Source organism: Centropristis striata, chromosome 23 (assembly GCF_030273125.1).
Source record: "Centropristis striata isolate RG_2023a ecotype Rhode Island chromosome 23, C.striata_1.0, whole genome shotgun sequence".
NCBI classification, from domain to species: domain Eukaryota; kingdom Metazoa; phylum Chordata; class Actinopteri; order Perciformes; family Serranidae; genus Centropristis; species Centropristis striata.
The window spans coordinates 31,634,692-31,649,629 of record NC_081539.1 but is presented as its reverse complement, the minus strand read 5'-3'; the positions used below and the strand labels follow the sequence as shown (position 1 = coordinate 31,649,629).

Below are 14,938 nucleotides of genomic sequence, written 5' to 3'. Positions count from 1 at the left end.
AGTGGTAATATTGTTCAGTGAAATTCAGATTTGTCTCTACAGTTTATACAAGAAGAAAATAACTAGTCTTCTAATGAGTCTGTCCTTCATGTCTTCTTTCTGTCTGCAGGTCTGAGTGAGATGATCATAGAAACCGCCAGCTCTCCGGGTCCCTTCAGGAACACTCAGATGTCCAAAGCTGCTCAGACCCACAAGCTGAGGAAACTCAGAGCGCCGTCCAAGTGTCGCGAGTGCGACAGCCTGGTGGTGTTCCACGGAGCAGAGTGTGAGGAGGTAACCTTGGTTTCTTTTCTTCTGCTTTTCTTTTTACACTAATGGAACAAAACGTAAGAGCATGGCTCTCTATTGGGACCTTCATTAAGTGTATAGAGTCCACAACATTCACAGTGTTACAAGTTCAAGATGAACACTGCCAAAGTTTCACAATGAAGTCTTTATCACTCATGGGGAGCAAGAAATCTAACAAAAACACAAGAGAAAGACCTCTCTACTCATCAGAACCTCTGACTAAAGGGAGAAGTTGAAACTGGTCTCAGAATCCTCAGAGACCAGAACACCAACTGGTCCCAGTGGGACGCCAGTGGAAACTGGAGACCTTTTGTTCGTCTTCCGAGGAGTCGCCTGTTTATTTTAGATCCAGTTTCTTTCCATATTTATTAGATAAACTGATGATACACAAGAAAATAACACAACGCTTACTGGAAAAGTTTTTAAGATTATTAAAGGTTATGTAATGGTGCTAGACACATTTACAAGACGTATGAAAGAAGTTGGAATCATTCCATGGCTTTGGTTCAAGCATTCCTCTTTGCTCTTCATTCTAAGGAGAAACTCACAACCAAATCAAATTAAATAAAACTACTTTATTCATCTCGAGGGGAAATTCAGTAACCAAAACTGCTTCTATCTTTTATCTTCTATCTTGCCCAAACTGTCAGCTGGAATGTATTTTCTTGCGAAAGACATAGAAACAGGCTGTTTGTTTGTCCTTGTTTATTTGGGGATGTATATTTTTTCATTTTTTCATTACTTACATACATTTACAGTGCATATTTTAAATTATTATTATTATTTTTTTAAATAAATAAATATTATTTTATGTGACAAATAAAAAACAAAACAAGAATGCACAGTAATACACAGTAAACATATATCAAACTGTCAATAAACACATTTTAATAAATCATAAATAAATATTACATGTTCAAAAAGGAGAAGCATACACTAATATGGTCTGGACCCTTTTTCATAACTCACCAGTCTGACTCAGTATTTAGATAGACAGAGTCAGTAATTGTGTGTTTGTAGTGTTGTTTTTATTGGTTGTGTGTTTTCCTATTTTAATCTCTGTCTTCAGCAGTGTGTTAACCCATTGAAGCCTGGAAAGCAGATACGTCGTTTTGTAGTTTTTGTATAAGCTCTCAGATACTTTTTGAATTTCATTTCTATCTGCTACAGAGGCTGAAAAATCTATTATTTAGTAGAAGCGTTGACACTTCTGGTGAATTTCCAGAAAAACTTCAGGTTTTAGGGGCTGATTTTAAAATCGCCCAGAGGTTTTACAGGAAGTTTTTCCAGACGTTTTAGGCCTAAATGGGTTAATAATGTTCTCCATGTTCCAGTGTTCGTTAGCGTGCCATAAGAAGTGTCTGGAGACTCTGGCCATCCAGTGTGGCCATAAGAAGCTGCAGGGGAAGCTGCATCTGTTCGGCATCGACTTCACTCAGGCAGCCAGGAACAGCCAGGACGGGATTCCCTTCATCATCAGGAAGTGCACGTCAGAGATCGAGAACAGAGCGCTCAACATTAAGGTACTTTAATCAGATATTATAGTATGATAAGAGTTCCTGATGATGTTCCTCACAGTTAAGATCCTGTTGTTAGGATTTATGGCTTCTTTACGTCTTTAGAGGCTTTCTGACATACACTACTGGTCAAAAGTTTTAGAACACACCAACTTTCCCAGAATTTAATTGAAAATGATGCAGTTTAATGTCTCAGTCTACTCTGAAATTAATGCACATTTGCAACATTTAAAATTCTTTATTGAGCATGATAGTGTTTTGAAAGTAAAAAAAAGATTCAAAATCACATTTTATGTTGGACTAAAGAACTAAAAAAAGACACAAAATGACAAAAAAAGACACCAAAAGACACAAAATGACCAAAAAAAGACACAAAATGACAAAAAAAGACACAAAATGACAAAAAAAGACACAAAATGACAAAAAAAGACACAAAATGATCAAAAAAAGACCCAAAATGACTTACAAAGGCATGAAAAGAATTCAAAAATGGACAAAATAGCCCAAGACTCCATAGAGTTAAGTTGTTAACCCATTTCTTGTTCCCTGAAAAAGGCCTACTTGTATAATTCTGAAATGTACATTATTTTCCAGTTTTGGTTAAGCTTACCTTTTTTTATTTACCTCTGGCAGTTCACCACTTACCTTTGGACCCTTTCAAGCTGTTCATTTGACTTGAACTGCTTGAATTTCAATAAAAAACTGGAAAAATTGGGGTGTTCTAAAACTTTTGACCGGTAGTGTACAGTATGATATTTATGTTTCTTTTTCTCTGCAGCTGTGAATAGCCAGATTCACCACAGTGATGGTGATAATGTCTGATCTGATGTTCCTGTTTGTGCTGAATGCATTTTGTTTCTGTGCTGTGAAGGGAATCTACCGTGTGAACGGTGCCAAGTCTCGGGTGGAGAAGCTCTGCCAGGCGTTTGAGAACGGCAAAGACCTGGTGGAGCTGTCGGAGCTTTATCCCCACGACATCAGCAACGTGCTCAAACTCTACCTGAGACAGGTGAGCTGCTTTATCATCACATCCATTACATAATATTAGTCAGGCGGCTTAGCTAAATAAAGGGGACACGCCGGACAAAAGCACCAAATTTTTTCCACATACTCTCTATCAATATAGGTTTCAATTTTTGGTAGGAGCCTCTTCATCAAGATTGCGGATCGGAGATGGCAGCCATATAAAGTCTATGAGAAACAATACATCTTCCAAGCCACTTAGAAGGTCAATCTTGGTGTCAAAATCTACATTTTCTGGGTCAAGAAATCATTTATAGCTATTGAGAATATCACTACATGATTATTTGATCAAATAGAAATGTTCATTTTCACCCAGACTGGTAGGTCTTCAAGTGCTGCAGCAGGGAATCCTGAGATGAAAATGTTTGGACTCTATGTTCCATTAGCATAGCATTAGCATTAGCTGCCATGTACACTGCTCAAACAAATCAAGGTAAAGCTTTCATCTCATGTCAGATCTTGATCAACACATTATTTACAGTGAGTCATCTAGTGATATTCTCAGTAGCTTTAAATGATTCTTTGACCCAGAAAATGGAGATTTTGACACTCAGATTGAACTTCTAAGTGGCTTGGAAGATTTATTGGTTCTCATAGACTTTATATGGCTGCCATCTCCGATCTGCAATCTTGATGAAGTGGCTCCTACCAAAAATTGAAACCTATGGTGATAGATGTGGAAAAATGTTGGTGCTTTTGTCCGGCGTGTCCCCTTTATTCTCAAATCTGGTCCTAACACGCCGGACTAATAATATGTATTGGGGTATTGTACATTATCTAACAACTGCAATGAGGGTCCAGATCCAGATGAGCAATGAGATGGTTAAAGTGCTCTGTAGAACAACTGCAGTGTATTTATTAGTCTTTGTTTATTTTCTCTCATCCTCCAGCTGCTTATATCATTTCTAATTTTGTCCCATTTGTCTATTTACATACATATTTCAGTTGTCTGTGTTTATTATTATCTTCTTTGTTTCATTTGTTTTTCTGTTTCTCTTTACTTTCCCCTGCAGCTCCCAGAGCCGCTCATCCTGTTCCGCTACTATAATGACTTCATCGGTCTGGCCAAGGAGAGCCAGAGCATCATGGTGGAGGAGCTGGAGGCGCTGCGGCTCAGTCCCACGCCGGCGGCGCCGGCCGGGGTCAGCGTGGACCTGAACCGGGCCCTCTTCAAGATCAAGGACCTGCTGAGGCAGCTGCCAGCAGCTCACTACAAGACGCTGCAGTTCCTCATCGAGCATCTGCACCGGTAACACAGCCTCACTCAATAATATATACTTAATACTAAAAGACAGCTCAATATACACTACTGGTCAAAAGCTTTAGAACACACCAAGTTTAATGTCTCAGTGTACTCTGAAATTAATGCACATTTGCAACATTTAAAATTCTTGATTGAGCATGATAGTGTTTTGAAAGTAAAAAAAAGATTCAAAATCACATTTTATGTTGGACTAAAGGACAAAAAATGACAAAAAAAGACACCAAAACACACAAAAAGACACAAAATGACCAAAAAAAGACACAAAATGACTAAAAAAAGACAAAATGACAAAAAAAGACACAAAATGACCAAAAAAGACACAAAATGACTAAAAAAAGACACAAAAAGACCAAAAAAAACCACAAAATGACAAAAAAGACACCAAAAGACACAAAATGACCAAAAAAAAGACAAAATGACAAAAAAAGACACAAAATGACAAAAAAAAGACACAAAATGACAAAAAAAGACACAAAATGACTAAAAAAAGACACAAAAAGACCAAAAAAAGACACAAAATGACTAAAAAAAGAAACAAAATGACCCAAAAAAGACACAAAAAGACACAAAATGACTAAAAAGACACAAAATGACCCAAAAAAGACACAAAATGACCAAAAAAAGACACAAAATGACTTACAAAGACATGAAAAGAATTCAAAAATGGACAAAATAGCCCAAGACTCCATAGAGTTAAGTTGTTAACCCATTTCTTGTTCCCTGAAAAAGGCCTACTTGTATAATTCTGAAATGTACATTATTTTCCAGTTTTGGTTAAGCTTACCTTTTTTTATTTACCTCTGGCAGTTCACCACTTACCTTTGGACCCTTTCAAGCTGTTCATTTGACTTGAACTGCTTGAATTTCAATAAAAAACTGGAAAAATTGGGCTGTTCTAAAACTTTTGACCGGTAGTGTATAAAAAACGATGAATTCACCAGTGAAAAGAGGGCTGTGAACAGTTTTTATAAATGATGTAGTTAGTTAAACATGAATAAATTATGTATTTTCCATTCTAAATGGCCTATAAACAGTTTATAAATGATGATTAAACATTAATAAACTATCTGTTTACCATTTATAAATGATGGTTATTGTAATGTACTTAATTACAGTCCACCTCTGGCTGTGAAACATATTTTTAATAATTATCTCGTCTGTGTGCAGGGTGACGGAGCAGTGTGAGGAGAACAAGATGACAGCCAGTAATCTGGGTATTATCTTCGGTCCAACGCTGATCAAACCCCGGCAGGCGGACGCTGAGGTTTCCCTCTCGTCCCTGGTGGACTACCCGTACCAGGCCCTGATCGTGGAGCTGCTGATCCGACACTATGAGATGATCTTTGACGCGCCCCTCAGCCCCCTGAGTGGCTCCTCCCCCATAGACCTGGACGGCCACGCCCGCCTCTCCCACCAGGAGAAGGAGCAGCTGAGCCGGCACTCCAAGTCGCTGGGAGACATCAAGGAGGTAACTAGGAGTTATAGGCCATATAGTAAGATTAACCCTCTATGGCAGGGGTCTCAAACTCGCGGCCCACGGGCCAATTGTGGCCCTCGTGACGATATTTTGTGGCCCCCACCTTGATATGGAAGTTTAATGTGAGTTTTATATGAATGACACTTTACTGTGTTGTGTGTGGAAGGTCCCTTTAATTACTGTTTTGGGGTAATTTTGTCTTTTTTGGTAATTGTGTGTCTTTTTTAATAATTTTGTGTCTTTTTTGGTAATTGTGTGTCTTTTTTAAGTAATTTAGTTTTTTTCTGTCATTTTGTGTCTTTTTGGTCACTTTGTGTATTTTTTGGGTCATTTTGGGTCTTTTTAACGTAATTTTTTAACGTAATGTAGTGTTTTTTAAGTCATTTTGTCTTTTTTTGTAATTTTGTGTCTTTTTTTGGTCATTTTGATACTGCCTCCAGCGGCCCCCAGGTAATTTGAGTTTGAGACCCCTGCTCTATGGCATGCATTATGATGCCAGTTAGGAAAACGTTTTATTGTCTTAAAATAGACTAAATAAACATAATCTTATAATAATTTTATAATTCTTTTTTTCTTTTGGAAGTCTTTGGGGTTTGTTGCCCGTAGGCAACATTGTACCACAAGTAATATTAACATAATTTACCTAATAAACATGTGTAAAAGATTCAGTAGCTTCAACAGGGTACAATACATAACATTTTGAATTTAAAAACATTATAAAAGGAACTTTTTTAACCAGTTTCCTGTCTGAATGTTGCCTGTAGGCAACATTGTACCATTGAACCAACAACCCATTGGAATGAATGTCTTTAATAGTCTAAGTGTATGTATAAGTGTATGTATCAGTAGGAATATATTTTTTCCAGATGGAAAAGGGCCAGGAAATTACGTTTTGAGCAATTTTTTGTCGCGCAAAATGGCAAAGCTGTTTCCTTTGGAAAAGTCTGCAAAAAAAGGTTTCAATATGGCCGCCTGGAGGTCATGTGACAAAGTAAAGCATTGCTATTGGTTCCCTATACTCTTCCCTCTTTTTTAAAGTATCGCATCACTCAAAAACATGCAAAAATTGATATGTTGCCTGAGGGCAACACCGTACCATGGAGGGTTAACATCAATATCATGTACAGCAGTTTGTTTTTGTCTTTTAACATGAAATGGTTGATTGACGTTTCTCTCCGTGTTCCTGTCTGTCTTATTATTCCGGCAGAGCTCTAAGGTTTACAAGAGGCATTCCTCCATTATTCCTTCTTCCCACCTGCTGGCTGAGGTCCAGGAGAAGACGCCAAGCTTCGATGGGAGTGACTTTGACCCTGGTCAGTATTAATAGAAACCATTACTATCTGAAACTGTGTATTTTTTTTTCCTTTTTTCCTTTTATTAATTCTTCTTTTCGAACCGAAAAAATAAATAAATAAACAACATAAACTACAACAGCGTAGGCTAGATGCATACTAAAAAATAATGTACATTTCAGAATTATACAAGTAGGCCTTTTTCAGGGAACAAGAAATGGGTTAACAACTTAACTCTATGGAGTCTTGGGCTATTTTGTCCATTTTTGAATTCTTTTCATGTCTTTGTAAGTCATTTTGTGTCTTTTTTTGGTGTCTTTTTTTGTCATTTCGTGTCTTTTTTTAGTCCTTTAGTCCAACATAAAATGTGATTTTGAATCTTTTTTTTAACTTTCAAAACACTATCATGCTCAATAAAGAATTTTAAATGTTGCAAATGTGCATTAATTTCAGAGTACACTGAGACATTAAACTGCATCATTTTTAATTCAATTCTGAAAAAGTTGGTGTGTTCTAAAACTTTTAAACGAGTAGTGTATGTTAATGTATAACCTCTTCTTAATGTCTCTGTTTCAACTCTAAACAGTTGATGAAGTGGACTCGGAGGGCTTCAACGGCGTGTCGTCTCCAGGCGTTGGTGAGAAAGCCGTGGAGCGAGTCCTCAGCCGTTCTCAGCAGAACGTGGTCACCAGAGTCCAGCTCCGACATCATCGCACCAAACTGTCCTCGCGGCCGGTGAGCCTGCCGGCTGAACGCGTCCTGACCCGAGGACACGTGGACGAGAACAACAGCCGGAACAGCGCCGAGCAGGACGAGCGGAGAGGAGGGAGCATCGACCAGTCGATAGAAGAGCTGGACGAGACGGAGAACAGCAAGCAGAGAGCGAGCTCTCACTACCGCAGCACCTTCATCGACACGCAGACGCTACGCAGGACGTGGGACAAACAGTACAAACACGAAGCTGCAGCCAGGACGGTCAGGACGGTGGCCAGTCTGCCCTCAGAGACAACAGCAGGGGACGGAGGCAGCTTGGCCTCTTCTGTACCTTCATCCTCATCATCATCTTTCTCTCTGGGACTACTGGGAACTACTGGGAGCTCCAGCAGCTCCTTCTTCCCTAACAGACCGTACACGGTCGCAGTGCGACCCAGCAGGACTTTAAGACGGGAGGACAACGTGACCAAGTTCAGTCCCGTAGCTACAGCCTTCAGGGCCCCCAGGACTCTGCAGCCTCCTCCAGGGACCTTCTACAAGCCCCCCTCAGGGAGCAAAGCTAAAGAGCTGCAGAACTGTGCAGCAGCTAACAGCGCAGAGGAGGAAGATGATGAGGAGGAGGAGGAGGAGGAGGAGGAGGAGGAGGAGGATGATGAGGAGGAGGAGTTGGGGATTGAGTTGGAGGTTTCTGTAGATGAGCCTCTGGAGGACAATGAGGCCGAGCAGGCAGCCATGATGTCTCCCAGCTCCAGTCCAGAGGAACTGGGCCCAAACCAGAACAAACCAGTGTACCAGAGACTCCGGCCCAGACGCCTCCAGGAGGTGGAGCACCGAGAGGCTCACTTTGTTTGATCGCCTGAGAGTCCAATGTGAACAATGTGTGACAGACATCTGCAGGACTCTGCAGAAGCTATGCTAACAAGCTAAGCTAGCAGATGTTTGTGGCACCATGTGGACGATGAAATGTACCTTTGGTCCTCAAAAGACAAACAGGATGCACTTAAAATGCTGTATATTTTTAAATTCACCAATATTTCATTTTTCCAATCACTTGCTCAGTACACTCTGGCACCTGCTCAGAATATTTATAATTCTTTTTTTAAACTGTGCAATTACATTTTTATTTGAATCTTTTGTACCAGACTCACTTTGTATGTTTATATACCAAAAAAAAAACCTATGTTTGAATCGTTACAATAGTGCACGTAGCCACAACACTGAAAAAACCTGTTTGGTGCACTTATCAATACTTTGACACAGTCGTATTTTGACCTACTGTGAGTCAGAATGTTTTAAACTGTTACATTTAGGTTATAATTAATCATCTTGCTAATAACTTGTATAAAGCAATATAACAACATGTGTTCCATGCTGTACTGGGTATCTGCATCGGCATTTGGTCATGTTATGAAGCACTCGTTGCAAAGGGTCATCCACTTGTTTTTATACTGTTCAACTTGTATGAGTCAGCTTCCACTGATCTGATCTGAAAAGCTTTTAGAAATGCCTCTGGATTGTTTAATGGCATTACCTTTCTTATTTTGATATAACAATTACATTTCTACATAGCCAAAGCTGTTTTTCTTTTTACAACTGAATTAGTGTTCTCAATAACCTAAACCTTACAGGTTCAGTAACAGGAAGTGCATCAATTATTTAAATGGTATCTGTTTTTCATGGTAATGTACAAGGTTGACAGAATGTTAAAAAGTTCAGTGTAAAAAAACAAAACAGGTACATATAAAAACAAACACCCTTTTGTAACTTATTAAAATATATCTGACAACTTCCAGCTTCCATGTTGATCTGTTTTTTATTTCAGTGCCTTTATTTCACAATTATTTCCATGATAACTAGAAGTTATGCTTTGTGTCTGTTATGTCAGTAGTTCTCAACCTTTTTGAGTCGCGACCCCCAATTTCACATGCATGTTGTCCGCGACCCCCGCTCACTGAACACAATCTCACACGCACAGTTCAGATCACCCAAAGAGAGACACAAAATGATCAAAAAAGACACAAAATGACCAAAAAAAGACAGAAAATGACCAAAAAAAGACACACAATGACCAAAAAAGACACAAAATTACCAAAAAAACCCCACAAAATGACAAGAAAAGACACAAAATTACCAAAAAAGGAAACAAAATGACCAGAAAAGACACAAAATGACAAGAAAAGACACAAAATTACCAAAAAAACCCCACAAAATGACAAGAAAAGACACAAAATGACAAGAAAAGACACAAAATGACCAAAAAAAGAAACAAAATGACCAAAAAAAGACACACAATGACCAAAAAAAAAACACAAAATGACCAAAAAAGACAAAATGACAAGAAAAGACACAAAATGACCAAAAAATGAAACAAAATGACCAAAAATAGACACAAAATGACAAACAAAAACCCCACAAAATGACCAAAAACACATTAACACATGAACACTTTAACACAGTGGAGACAGAGCTGACTTCCAAAATGATTTGGCGACCCCCAGAAATCATCTCGCGACCCCAATTGGGGTCCCGACCCCCAGGTTGAGAATAGCTGTGTTATGCAATCAAAAGAAGAGGTTTGAGATCAAATCATTCCACGCTGCAATAAAAAAAAGTGTAAGTAAAATACATTTTCAATTGCGTATTACTATGGATAAAAGGTTTTGTGCAAATAAAGATGTTTTGAGCTGAATTTGGTGGGCGGGGCCATCTATTGGCCAGTATTGATCGGAGTGATTGGGTTGGTAACTCTGTTGGTAAACAGGAAGAGTTTACAGAGAAGAAGAGTGGGAGGAATGTTTCCAAGCTGTCAGTCTAAACAAGACTGTAAGTCCCGCCTACAAGATGGAGCTCAGCAGCAATCAAAACTTTTGGATTGTTTTTTTTTTTATTTTTTTTTTTTTATGAATTCACATTATGTTTTACTTGCAACCAAAAAAATTTTTTGACTGCAGAAGTTTTGCTCTCAAACCTATTATAGTCTAGACGGAATTGTCCAAAAAGTGAAAGTGAGGAGCATTTATGGGTACAAGTCAGGAACCGGCCTACTTTACTTATTTCAAGGGTGCTGAATCCAAAAAAAAAGGTTCCCAAGCGAAATTTTTAGTTTTTGACCTTCTCATTTGCATATCAATATGGCGGCCGTTGGTCGTTGGACCATTTCCCCTTAGTTTTATTGTAAGTAGGCAATCAAAGATGAGGAAATTAAGTTTCTGGATCTATAGTCTAGGGTCAGAGCAAGAATATAGTGGAGGCTCAGTGTCTTTTTTTTTGTATATATATATATATATATATATATATATATATATATTAAAAAAAAAAAGCCTTTTGAGTACATATATATATATATATATATGCAAAATACCAACTTTTAAGGTGAAATTAAGCATTTTTTGTGTCATTTTTTAAGGCCAACATAAATATTCAATCAATATCACTTTTAAATGTTCCAGTTGGTATTTTGCATATATATATATATATATATATATATATATATATATATATACATAAAAAAGACACTGAGCCTCCACTATATCCTTGCTCTGTTCTCTAAGGGGAAATGGTCCAATGACGCAATGATGCAAGATGGGCATTTGGTGGCCATGAGAAGGTCAAAAACTAAAAATTTAGCTTGGGAACCATTTTTTTTGGACTCAGCACCCTTGAGATATGTAAGGTAGGCCGGTTCCTGACTTGTACCCATAAATGCTCCTCACTTCTTATAGGAGGCCTTTATTCTGAAATCCGTCTAGACTGTTATTTCATTATATAATAAAGACCCAAATATAACTTTACATGGCAACCTTTGAATGCATAGTGATGCTTATATTAGTTAAACTGTGATAAACATTTGCATATTTATTATTTTCCAGTTGTAGGATTATTACTGAGGTATGATTACCTACACTAGGCTGGCGGTTAGTGGTTAGTTAGGTCATGTTGGCCTCTACTAACGGCTGAGAGCGTCCGCTGTCTCCACCGCTGAGAAGGAGATTAAATCAATCTGCTTAACTATTCACAAGGTCTGGATTGGAGCTGTGTTTGCAGCCCCGAGGAGCACACGGTTCAATATGTGGTGCTATGCTTCATGTTCTGGGTTTCACCTTACAGAGCAGGAGTTCTTCTGAGGTAAGTGATGAGTTATTTACCTGCTTTAGCCAGTTTATGTATAATTAGTGATTTGGTAAAATGTAACAATAGATCTAACAGACCAAGATTAAAATAGATGTTGGTCCATGCACTGGGAATGTGTGACATTCAGTGTTTTTGTGTTGTGGCTTTAACCATGAATGGCACCAAGGGAATGTTTAAAGGTCTATGGTTGCTATGGCGACCATGTGAAGTGTCTTGAGCTCATTAACCTCATTACGGAGCTATTGCTAGCTTCACAGTGTGAATGGATGGACATCTCTATGATGCACATTTACAAAATGTTTCTTTCCAAATGAAACTTCTTCAACTTTTAAAGTCATAATTGGTTTTGTAAAAAAACGAAGTAGCCTTTTTAAGCTCATAAGATGTAAAATCCAGATTTCCTGGCTGGGGCCAGCTCCTGCAGGGGTGAAGAGGAGGCGCCATGGGGGCTGGGACTCAGGTCAGACTCCTGCTGTGGAAGAACTGGACCATCCGCAGGAGGCAGAGGGTAAAAACCTCTCATCAATCAGTTACACACCACATTTATCCACGTTAGCTAAAAGGTCTTCAGCTGTCATTGTTTGCAGATGATGCAAACTAATTTACTCAAAAGGCTTTTTTTGTCCGAAACATGCAATATGTTAAGTTATGGAATGTTAAAGCATTATAATGAACATTTTAAAGTCAGTCATACAGAAATTTCCTAAAAAGTCATTTTAAAGCTTTTGTCCATGACTTGTCCTCATACTATCTCATAAAGCATATTTTAATGAACCTGGTCTCACAGGAATCCGTGAAATAGCCACAGATTCGCTTAACTCAAAATCCGTGGAATAGCCACGGAATCACTCAAATTTCCGTGAAATTGACACGGATTTCGCTACAATGCAAGTTAATATTTGTTCCTATTGGTTTGTTCCAAGTCATGTGACTTTCAAGGTCCCGTCAGAACAAAAAACATGGCGGACAGTTCTCTCATTTTTAGTGAAAAAATCTATATTTTGACTTAGTTTCTGCATAAAAATGGATTTTGATCACATTTCTAGTGAGAAATATATGTTTTATTTTCTAAATATTCACTCAGTGAATGTACATAATCACTTTGTATGTTGGAATAGCCACGGGATATGACTGGCATTAACTTGCATTGTAGCGAAATCCGTGTCAGTTTCACGGAAATTTAAGTGATTCTGTGGCTATTCCACGGATTTTGAGTTAAGCGAATCCGTGGCTATTTCACGGATTTCTGTGAGACCAGGTTGATTTTAATTGTAACTAGTCTACTGTGAGTTTATCATATTTTTCTCTGATAACATACAGTACATAAGGGAGATGTATTATTGATGGAGAACATAGTGCTTTATTGACCCAGTTTACCAATCATACAGGCCTATATGTATATGCACTGTCCATTTTTTGCATCTTTGTGTTAAACAAAAAGGTTAAAATTTGAGTCTGAACGGCTCACTCACAACCTGCAAACTACATTTATAATAAAAGTCATATTCATAATGTTTCTGTTGTCCTCTTCAACCAGATCCGGTTCTTCATGGAGATCATGTGGCCTGTCATGGTGTTCATGGCTCTAGTGTGGCTCAGACGGATAAATCCACTGTACCGGCAACATGAATGTAAGCAAACAAACAGGACTTAGTTCAACAACATCATTGTAATCCACAGAGAGAAAGAGCAATATGTTGCCTTCTTCTTAAATATTCATAAAGGTTTCTCTTCTCCCTCAGGCCATTTCCCCAACAAGGCCATGCCCTCCTCAGGGGTCCTCCCATGGATCCAGGGGATCTTCTGTAATGCCAACAACCCTTGTTTCCAGCAGCCCACCCCTGGTGAAGCTCCTGGTCTGGTGTCCAACTACAACAGCTCCATGTAAGCACCACCCTGGGCTGGTGGATTCCAATGAAACATTTGATGTGAGATAAAAGAGCAGAATTATGTAATGGAATCAAAGAGAATCTGTTTAAATGTGTCTGGGTCGTGTTATATATTAGCATATGTGAATGTATCTGCTGTTAATCTGTTAATTAAGACTAAATTATGTGATTTGTGGCAGACTGGCTCGGTTCTACTCAGACGCCCAGGAGATTCTTTTTAGTGACCCAGAGTTTCAGCAGCTGGATCGCCTCTGGAGGGAACTGAACGCTATGAGTAACTTCATGGACACGCTGCGGACGCACCCTGAACGCCTCTCAGGTCAGAACTCTGTCTGTCATCAACATATTACAACTATAGTCCTCAGGCTACGGTCAGACTGCAGTCTGAATGACCCAAATCAGACTTTTTCGCCCCTATGCGTCCTGCATCTGATCTTTTAATGACAGTCTGAACGACACAGATCAGATTTTTTCAAATGTGATCCAGGCCACTTGGATATGTGTTCCTAAAACCGATACATATCTGATCTTTTGACATGCGACTCCAGTCTGAACGGCCAGGTCGCATCCATCATACATAGGCTTCCTGCTGGCGGCCATGTTTACCTCTACTACGGTAAACACTGAGCACGCTCGCTGCGTGTGACCTCGTCGTGTCCTCCAAAATGACCAAAAAAAGACACAAATTGACCACAAAATGATCAAAAAAGACACAAAATTACCAAAAGAGACACAGAATGACCAGAAGACACAAAATGACAAAAAAAACCCACAAAATGACCCAAAAAAGAAACAAAATTGCCAAAAAGACACAAAATGATCAAAAAAGACACAAATTGACCACAAAATGACAAAAAAAAGACACAAAATGACCAAAAAAAGGAAACAAAATTACCAAAAAAGACACAAAATGACCAAAAAAGACACAAATTGACCACAAAATGACAAAAAAAAGACACAAAATGACCAAAAAAAGGAAACAAAATTACCAAAAAAGACACAAAATGACCAAAAAAGACACAAATTGACCACAAAATGACTAAAAAAAGACACAAAATTACCAAAAAAAGGAAACAAAATTACCAAAAAAGACACAAAATGACCAAAAAAGACACAAATTGACCACAAAATGACTAAAAAAAGACACAAAATTACCAAAAAAAGGAAACAAAATTACAAAAAAAGACACAAAATTACCAAAAAGACACAAAATTACCAAAAAAGACACAAATTGACCACAAAATGATCAAAAAAAGACACAAAATGACCAAATAACACACAAAATGACCAAAAAAAAAGACATTAATTGACCAAAAAGACTAAAACACATGAACACATGAACA

The 14,938-nt window shown here is 38.3% G+C and overlaps 2 protein-coding genes across 3 annotated transcripts in view; both read left to right on the top strand.

Annotated features, from left to right (window-relative positions):
- Positions 1–9,154, top strand: part of arhgap29a (Rho GTPase activating protein 29a) — a 53,414-nt gene extending 44,260 nt beyond the window's left edge. The window contains exons 17-23 of one of the 2 annotated variants that reach the window (XM_059327466.1): positions 110–273; positions 1,623–1,811; positions 2,677–2,814; positions 3,842–4,077; positions 5,260–5,560; positions 6,777–6,882; positions 7,448–9,154. In XM_059327466.1, coding sequence (XP_059183449.1) covers positions 110–273; positions 1,623–1,811; positions 2,677–2,814; positions 3,842–4,077; positions 5,260–5,560; positions 6,777–6,882; positions 7,448–8,427 — 2,114 coding nt within the window. In that variant the 3' untranslated portion in view covers positions 8,428–9,154. Of the gene's footprint in view, positions 1–109; positions 274–1,622; positions 1,812–2,676; positions 2,815–3,841; positions 4,078–5,259; positions 5,561–6,773; positions 6,883–7,447 lie in introns of both variants that reach the window. The other variant, XM_059327465.1, reaches the window with a different exon arrangement.
- Positions 9,155–12,148: 2,994 nt separating this feature from the next.
- The window catches only part of abca4a (ATP-binding cassette, sub-family A (ABC1), member 4a), a 68,805-nt gene continuing 66,015 nt past the window's right edge, over positions 12,149–14,938 (top strand). Inside the window, exons 1-4 of the mRNA XM_059327504.1 lie at positions 12,149–12,214; positions 13,244–13,337; positions 13,449–13,590; positions 13,775–13,914. Of these exons, the coding sequence (XP_059183487.1) occupies positions 12,149–12,214; positions 13,244–13,337; positions 13,449–13,590; positions 13,775–13,914 (442 nt within the window). The remainder of the gene's footprint in view (positions 12,215–13,243; positions 13,338–13,448; positions 13,591–13,774; positions 13,915–14,938) is intronic.